Here is a 9,846-nt window from a genome sequence, read left to right as displayed (position 1 = left end):
TGAATATCATATGACCGTCACATCTGATCATTGTATCAAATCAAACCCATGCATTTCACGTAAACTCAGGAATCTTCTTCTGCCTGAAGGGGAGCTGGATTAACATTTTATCTGATTAAACTTCCCGGAAGTTAGCAAAACCACATGAACCTGCTATTTCTAGCTCATCTAGTCCAAGCAAATTTGGGCAACTGAATGTTTCAAGCATCAAGTCATATTTCTGTTGTCACTGAAAGCGAAATGTTGCACGAAACAACAAATCCAAGCCAATTAGACCATGTAATATTTAATATAAAGGTATTTTGATGCAAAAATTATGTTCTTGGTATTTCTGTTGTTTTCCAGTACAAATATCTAAGCATTCTTAAATCAAGATACATTTACTTGAGAAGCAAAATTACTTGTTTCCTAAAATATTTCTCGAAATAAAATTGATACTTTTTTGCTTAATTTAGATTTTTTTTTTTTTACGCTTATCGAGTGTTTAGAAATTTGTACCAGAAAACAAGACAAAAATACTAAATAAGAAAATTATTTTTTGCAGCGACGCAACAGGCTTTTGGACCAATGAGATTTCAGTGTGGGCGGAGCAACTCAACAAGCCATAAAATAGAAAATCTAACATTCAACGTTTGACAAATTTTTTTTGCATTGCTTCTGAATAAGACGCGGTCTCGCAATTAGTTTTTTTTTTAAGAAATATTTGCGTTTTTGGCAAACTATTGTGTAAACAACTTGCGTCACATGACCAGACAGTTTTTGGAGTCTGATTAGTGTCTGCACCTGCTAACGCACAGGTAACGTCATTCGCACACCTGACTCTGTGAGTTTTGAAGAGAAAAATATGGAAAAAGTGTAACATTGGTCTCACAGATATTTAAATAATATTAAAAACATGAAGATATACATGAATAGTTTATCAAAGGCAACTGTACTGTTGGTTTCTGGGGTTAAAAGTGACATTTTTAAGTGCAGAAGTGAGAATGTCCTGTTTCTCTTGCAAAAAAAATCCTGTCTGGAATTAGAAAATTCCAATTTTGGGAATAAAAAAAACCCTTGTATATCCATCCACAGGAGTGCTGTATCTCCATTACAGTCCAGACGGCAAAGGCTCTAGAGGTTATCGTACATGTGAAGGGTTCTCTCTAATTGCTGACCTACACGTTGGTAGAAGGCGATCTGTTGGCGGAGATACGCCTGCATCATCTCTTTAAAGTCCACTTCCCTCCGCTGGTGGAAGTGGTTCATCTCGGCCTGCAGGGAGAAACCCACAGTCCTGCAGCGTTTACGAATGCCATTCGCTTCCTCTTGGTCCATCTTTCCCTCATCGCTCATACGCTGAGACTCCTTCACCTTAGCAAAAGCACCTAAGAGGGCATGAAACAAAGAAGTTTTAGAAATTTTTAAATATTGTAGCAATATGCAAAAAACACTAGTCAAGAACTAGCAATGACACTGAAGATAACGTTTAATTTTGCTCATTTTTAGCACAAGACTAGGCTTGTGTTAACCAAAATTCAACTGATTTATCAATTATTTCTTTAATTTACCAACATTTTGCAAGTTTTTTTCTTTCAAGAAAGAAAGAACTTAATAAATAATACTACATATATTTAATAACATTTTATAGTTATTAAAATGAGTAAACAAAGAGAATATAATGTTGCAGACAAAGTTGTGGTTAAAATATACACACGCATACATAATAAATAAATAAATACTACATATATTCGATAACATATTTTTGTAATTACTAAAATGAGTAAGTACAGAAAATATGATGCTGCAGACAAAGTAGTAGTAAAATAATACATGCATAATTTTATATAATTTATGTATAGTAGTAACATAATTTTGCGTGTGTGTATGTATATATATATCTCTGTATTTATTATTATAGAATTATACAAAAATGTATTGTATATAGTGCAAATATACAAAAATATACACAATTTTACACACATTTTACACAGTATTTTGTAAAAATATAAATAATTACAGATACTGATTAAATCACACTTTCTGCAACACCTGCTCTACATTGCAAAGGCCAAACAAGACTCCAATATAAGCAAAAAGTAAGAATTTTTAAAAAATGTGAATCTCTGATCTCACTTGTCAGATGAAAGTGCTTTTTGCCTCAGATTTGTTTCACATTTCCAGTTTAACCGGTTCTAAGTGTTCACGTTCTGTTGTGACAGAACAAACCACTCACACACACTCACACACACTGGACGGAGCCGCTGAGTCACACGACTCAGAGAGATGCAAGTGAATCTGCAGACGTGAACCAACAGATCCACTAAATCATCACATGCTGTGTCCATCTGCAGCACAGAATACAGACGGAAAGCCAGAGATTATCAGAGACAGCATGACGAATTAGAAATCCCAGCGTGAATGGCTGATCAGAGGTCAGTGTTTGACACACCTGTAATCTGACACAGGAAGTCTGGCCCCGTGTTCTTTGTGTTTGAGATTGGATACATGGCATTTATTATTACTTTATTCCCTTTCAGCTCACAGAATGACCGATTACAAACCCACTGCATAAACAGCACAAAGAACAAACGAGTACAGTCAAATGAAAGCCCAGAGTCTGTATGCAAAGGCCTCTTGTTTGCATTCCCACAGCGAGTATCTAAAATAAGACAATATTATGCCCCGTAAACAAGGTCAAAGTTTGAATACATATTTATTTTTGGAAATAATTTCTAACCACTGAGTAAAATGGCCCATTTCTACACTTTTTGTAGCATTTTATCCCGAGGCATGGAAGCCCATTTCTGATTCATAAAAAAAAAAAAAAAATCATGCTTTGGTAAATTACAATTATAGTTCAAAGGCTGAAATTATGAAATTCTAAGTCAAAATTATGACATTAAAAAGTAATAATTATAAGATAAAGGGTCTAAATTATGACATACTGTCATAATCATAAAATGTCAACATTTTGACTTTTTATCTCATAATTACTGCGACTTAGTAAGTAAGCCCATTTCCACCACATGAGAAAAAATGCTTTGGTAAATCATAACTATGAGATAAAGAATTAAAATTTTGACAGAAAGTTGAAATTGAGACAAAAAGTTTAAATTGAAATTAAAAAGTAGAAATGATGACATACTGTCATAATTATGAGAACATTTTCTAATTATGACAGTCAAAATTATGAGATAAAAAGTCATAGTATGACAAAATATCAAATGTTTTTATCTCATAATTATGTCTTTTTATCTTATCATTTATAATTATCTCATAATTATGACTTATAATTTAGAATTATCTCATAATTATGACTCTTGTCATGTAAATGTATCTCATAATTATGACTTTTTATCTCATAATGCTGACTTTCTGTGTCATGATTATGACATTTTGTGCAATTTTGATTTTATCATAGTATTATGCATTAGTATGACATCATTTCAACTTTTTATGTCAGATTTATGAGCTTTTTTGTTATAATTATGATTTACCAAAGCATGATTTTTTTTCTAAAGTGCTGGAAATGGACTTCCTTATTGAGGTTTTGCATACAAAAAACATCACGCTAAAGCAACTGCTGTTAGTTGCTGATGAATGTAGAAATGCTCTACAAATACAAGATAAAACTGTGATCTTAACATGGCAATCCACATACAATATGAAATAAAACAGGTTTTTTATTAGACCACTAATAGAAATCTTCATCTCATATGAATATACAACATTTAACCATAGTTACTCTATGCAAATTTTATGTACATAAACTCTGTTATTATTAGCTAACCTCTGAATACCAGTGTAGTTCAGGCTGCCGTTCATTAGGACAAGCCAAATTGCTGGATACTGAATAGACGTTGAAGTATATGTGAGCTGTAATAAGTTAAATCTACAAAGAGCAAAGAAAAAATACATTTTCCAAGATGCATTCCTTTAAACTACGATACAATGAAATGATAGGGTGAATTTCTCAGGGACAGGAACAAGCGTCCAGCAGTACCAGGCACAACCCAGCATTGACCTGTACCACACATACTCTCTGTTCACTCAAACACATATGACAGATTTCTTATAAAATCATACATTTTTCAATCAAAATGGAAGATGTTTATTTAAATGAAAAGAGGACATGTTGCAAGTCTGATTCAAACCTGGGCAATCTGCACAAGCACCATCACAAGTCCAATCATTCTAATATGCTGATTTGAGAAACAATTCATATCATTATCAATGTCATGCGCACATTTCTGTCGTTGCAAACATCTAGTTTTCTTCACTTTGTAATGCTCAACAAGCAAAACTTTGAAAGTGGGGTTAATCTGATTTGATCACTAATGGACTGTAGACATGCTAAACATTAACATACACCATGAACGACTGGAATATAGTGAATTCCTCTTGTTCTTTATTTTCAAACATGCAAAACTACATTGCTTGTGTGCTACGGTCCTAGCAGAGCCATTAAAAGAGGAAGCTGAAAATCCATAAACTGTCTGTGCATAATTTCTGTGGTCAGTGACTGTCTGTTTATTTGTTTTCCTATATAAACGCTAGTATATATGGTTTCTGTTTACTCTGAGGGAATGTCTGGAGGCTTTCTAATGGAAAACATGTCAAATCCTAACTTTCAGTCAGACACATGATCAGTGTATGATCTGATCTTTCTTTCAGTGTTTGAGGTGAAATTAATGTTAATAGCACAAAGAAAAACTGACCTGAAGCCACAGAACTGCATTTAATGTGTCGAACAGCACCACCGTGGAAACACAGAGGAATTTTGGACTGGAAAAACAGTCACAGCTCAATTTATACCAGAGCAAATTCTCAGACACCAGAAGTGGAGAAACAAACCATAACGGTGGGCCAAAAAGATCACACAACCACACTTTTCAAGCAAAACTACAGAAAGAAGCATATTAGGTTAATATAGATATATGCTTTTTAAAATTAGATTTGGATACTTTCTAATGTGACAAACTACACCTGTGGTAACTCTGATGGGATGCCTGAGTGAGCTTTATAGTTCTAGTACACTGTTTTTTACAGATAAAACTGATCTGATTATGAACAAAATAGTTTGCGGGGCCCCGGTGCAGGTTGTACCCATGGACCCTGTTTGAAATCATGTAAATAGCACAAATAAATAAATAGAACAAAGATAGAAATTAAACAATGTTTAGTTTTTTCAAGTTTGTAGGCATTCAGGTACAAAAATCGAATAATCAAATGCAACCCTCTACATTGCGAGTAAATCAAATAGAACAAAGATAGAAATTAAACAATGTTAACCGAATAATCAAATGTAAAATAGCATTGCATAGTCTTCACTGTATAAATTAAATATAGATTAGGCTAGTTCTTGTTAAAACTAAAAATGTATTCAGTCAAGAGCGTATTCGTCACCATCTTTCTACTAGCGACGGCCCTGGGTAGAATGCAAAATGTTTCAATACAAGCATTTCAGTCAAATGTAATTTATGCAACTTTTAAAACCCACGGGGGAAAATCAACCCATGGCAACAGTTTAAAAGTAGCCCAATTCCATGGAAAAAAACGTGGACTTCCATGCATCCAACATAAGCTGAAGGAGTCAGATTTGACTGATCACGGGATGAGAGGAGAGATGATTGACAAGTTCATGCTGGAGGATTTGCTGCTCAACAGATCCTGAGCTCGACAAATATCTGATCTTCCTTTATACAGAGCGCGCGTGATCGCGAAATCGTAAGTGAACAGCGAGTGCTCATTCAAAAGAGATTTAAATACTCCACATATTGATGGCGGCTCCCTGATGTGCAAAAATTATATGCAATATTAGAATGTTTGCGGGAGTGGGCGGGACTGGACACAAAAAATCACGGGAGCGGGCGATAATGGTCAGAAATTCAGTGAGAGCAGGATTAAGAAAACAGTCCCTCGCAGGGCTTTAATGCAAAAACGCACACAATGAATGGCGACTGTAGAAAAGTCGAATCCCGGACATTTTGGGCGATTTAGAAATCCCGGCCGGACGCATTTTTTTAGGTCCAAAAAGAGGACATGTCCGGGAAAAAGAGGACGTATGGTCACCCTAATTAATGGCTGAAATCAAACTTTGATGCTTGTTATCTCATTATTAGGCTACGTTTACATGGCAACGATGTAGTCAAAAACAGAAAAGTTTGTCCCTTGCGTTTTTAAAATGTTTCACGTATACACGACAATGTTTTCAAAACGATTCGCGTTTACACATATCCACGAAAATGTCCAAAATCGCTGTATTACGTATGCCAGGCCAGTAGTTGGCGCTGTCACCTTGTTAGTAAACAGTACCTGTAAGGAAGTGACGATTATATGATGTATATGATGCGTCTCCACTGTTGGTTGTAATATTGGTGAATTAAATCCACACTTTGCTGAAGAAGCGTTAGCAAACTCTTGAGCAGCAATAACACTACCATGTACTCCGCCATTGTTGTGAATGTTTGTTCGCGCTTGCCTTTAAAATCGACATGTACTGCGCATGTCTACATACCTAACACGTACTACGTATGCGCATGACGTCACCGTTTTCAAAGATTCCCGTATTGGGTGTTTACACAGAAACGACAACGGTGGCGTTTTCAAAAACTTGCACTTTGAAACTCCTTTTCAGAAATATGCATTTTCAGTCCCCAAAACGCCATTGTTGTGTAAACGAACAGACAAAACGCATTAAAAGTTTCCCGTTTTTGGATGAAAACGTTGTTGTGTAAACGGCCCCTTAGATTTTGAGACTTTAGCCTGGATTTCACAGAGAGGGTCACAATTCGTAAGTGTATACATAGTGAGTAAAAGTTACAAATTTAGCTGCTATACAATTATAGGATAGGAGCAATCATCCACTATCCCATCCTGTATATCTCTCCTGTTCATTCACACATGCTTACACTTCCTGATTTTTTAAGACACATGCGTGAAGTACAAAACCAGCTCAGTTGCTGCCAGTTAGCAATGAGAACCTCCGAGAGGAATTCAAGGTTTTGCCCTGACATGTTATTCCCCTTTATTTCAGACCTAAAAGCAACAAGAATCACTCCAAAAAACGCACAACTCTGATGCATGTGTGCGAGTGTGTATTACTGGCAATTAAATCAGACCAACACCCACACAATCCAAAGAGTTCACCACTACTGTACACGCAGAGCCCGAGGCCTGGAACGCCTTTTGTTTTCACTCGTATTTTTCATTCTCTCCCTATTTGCTAAGGCAGAATATGTTATGCATTAAAAGCTAAATTCATATCCCACTGCTTTTGGAAGACCTAAATATTTCTGTAGCCTTTAATTCGGTCGGGTTCAAGCTGACTTCTGGACTAGGGTCAAGTGTCCTATCGTCCCACGGTGGATCTGATTACACACAAACGCCGTACAGAGCGCGCTCGGAGAGGGCTGTTATTATTTCCCTGGGTCATGTATTGTTTTTCCTCTGTTCATTGGTTCTCTTTGACCTCTGCCTGTGCTGTCGTGCGGCTCACAAGAGAAACAGATGCTCAATTTTCACATATCGTGATCCCGGCGTTACAGTCGCTTTACTGTCCCCTAAATGCAGGACGGAAGATGATTTTTACCTATTGCAGGTAAATCAGAGGACAAAGCCAACACTGTTTTATCCATTAAAACTATTAAACTCAAATTGTATTTACGTTCTTTAATAAATGTTATTGGTTTAGGCCTATACTAGCCACTAAAATGAAATTTCCTTCTGACATCGGTATAAATCATACAAGTACATTAATGAACAAATAATATCATAGAATAACGTTTCCATTTAATCACATCTTGACATATAAAATTAAATCCCACCCCACATGATTTCCTGCTAAATGGTCACATATTTAAATGTCACATTATATATATTAAATACATTATGAATGCCATTTAATGTTGTTTTTGAAGAACGTTTATATTTTATTACTGTGTATAGTGGTTTTTAATATATTTTAAGATTAACTGTAAGCCATAAATGGTTTCTTAAGTTAAAGTGCTCCCAGACAGCAACAGTTATTGATTTAATATACAAAAAATGTAATATACCAAAGTTATTTATTTAATGTAGCCTACCAAAATAATGAACTAAAATTAAATAATAAAAAAAGTTACGAGCAGAACATATATATATATATATATATATATATATATATTATATAAATTTATTTTATATATTTATATAAAAAATAAATATAAATGTAAATATAAATATTAATTCTAAATATTAACTAGAATTTCAATGATGCTAAAATAACTCTGATTTAATGTTGAATCAATATCAGAATTAATAAGCAATTTAAATATTGGACTGAAATCAAACATCAGTGTTGATTCAGCAATGAATCAATGACTGTTGCTATCAAGAATACGGTTCCTAAATCTGTGTGTATAATAAAATCGATATAATAAACTCTAATTGGCTTCTACTGTAGGAGGCATGCTGTGCATACATTAGTTGCTATTAGCAACTTGATTATTTAAAACACCATTTTCCATTGTACGCTAAGATCCATTGTGTCTGAACATGAACGGTAATCATGTTAAGATCCGTTATAGGGTGTGGACATGAAACTGGAGAAATCATACTGGCCTCCTTTCAACGCACTCCCACATCAAATGTTTGCTTAGGGTGGTTATTTGATTAGCGCAAACTTATTCTACAGAATAATGCTACGTTAACTAACCTAAAAGGCACAATAATGATTTAAGGATGGGATTAAATCTATTCCAAATCATTACAGTTAATCTGGGATCTGGCATGTGCCTCGGTCATGTGACCCATCACACCTTCAGCAAACTCAGTAATAAAGATGAAACGCATTTCTGTTCTCTTCAACAATCTACTGACCTCACCACATTGAACACATCACTGCACCTGTTTAACAACATTAAATCTTCTCATTGATTACAGTTTCTCAGTTGTCAGGGTCTCATGTAAGCATTGTTGTAATACCTCACATAAATGGATCCACCACCTGACAGAAATCACACAATCTCTATGATGCCTTTTAGCCAATCAGAAGTGCTCTCTGCATGTCAATCAACCTGCGTTTTGAGTTTTGCTTACATATCTTTGGAGGATGTGATTTTGGAGATGGAGCTGAAATCACTTACATAACCTTTAAATGATAAAAAAGTTAATTGCTTATCTTTAACAAAATTAAAAATGTGTATTAATGAACTTATGATGATGATGAAAGACATATAAATCGGTTAATAAAAGCATTAATATACACTGCCAGGCAAATGTCTGGACATAGCTATTCATTTTTTATGACTAAAAACTACATAAAAATTAAAATGAATTCCATTTTCATTTTATTTTTTAGTTAAAGTTTTACTCATTTTCTTTTTTTTCTCCTTCAGTTTTAATTTAGCTTAGTACTTCAAGCCTCGGCAACTAACTAAAATAAAATAAGTTTAAGTTTTTACATTTTAATTCAGTTGCACACTATTTCTCTCACTTTCTGTGTTTTTTTTTTTTTACTACACTCTAAAAAAAAGATTGTTCTTTAAAGTTTCTTTACATGCAGTAATGGTTTTATTTAGAACCATAGTATTCTGAAGAACCCTTTCATGCTGAAATGTTTTTTTGTGTTAGAGTTTAGGGTAACTGACAAAGCAGCTCATTACTGATTTTCTGGAGTTCAGTGATCCAACTACATCAACACACTAAACACTCTCAACAGGTAAATTATTTCATTCTTAAATTGAAATACAAATTTAACTTTAAAGATGTAACTGGCTTCCAAACAAACATGTTCTTATCTCTCTTTTTTTAGTTTTTGGTCACATATAAGTGTGTGCAGCTCTGCTAAGCTGTGGAAACTTCTCTCCTCTTCTCCACTAAGTA

The 9,846-nt window shown here is 34.5% G+C and overlaps 1 protein-coding gene across 1 annotated transcript in view; it reads right to left on the bottom strand.

The window, feature by feature from the left end:
* Window positions 1–691: 691 nt before the first annotated feature.
* Window positions 692–9,846, bottom strand: part of LOC107673279 (sorting nexin-33-like) — a 14,647-nt gene continuing 5,492 nt past the window's right edge. Inside the window, exon 2 of the mRNA XM_016466806.1 lies at window positions 692–1,367. Within this exon, the coding sequence (XP_016322292.1) occupies window positions 1,114–1,367 (254 nt within the window). The 3' untranslated portion in view covers window positions 692–1,113. The remainder of the gene's footprint in view (window positions 1,368–9,846) is intronic.

This window comes from Sinocyclocheilus anshuiensis, unplaced genomic scaffold (assembly GCF_001515605.1).
Source record: "Sinocyclocheilus anshuiensis isolate Anshui unplaced genomic scaffold, SAMN03320099.WGS_v1.1 scaffold68, whole genome shotgun sequence".
Classification (NCBI taxonomy): Eukaryota; Metazoa; Chordata; class Actinopteri; order Cypriniformes; family Cyprinidae; genus Sinocyclocheilus; species Sinocyclocheilus anshuiensis.
This window is presented reverse-complemented; position numbering and strand designations above follow the sequence as displayed.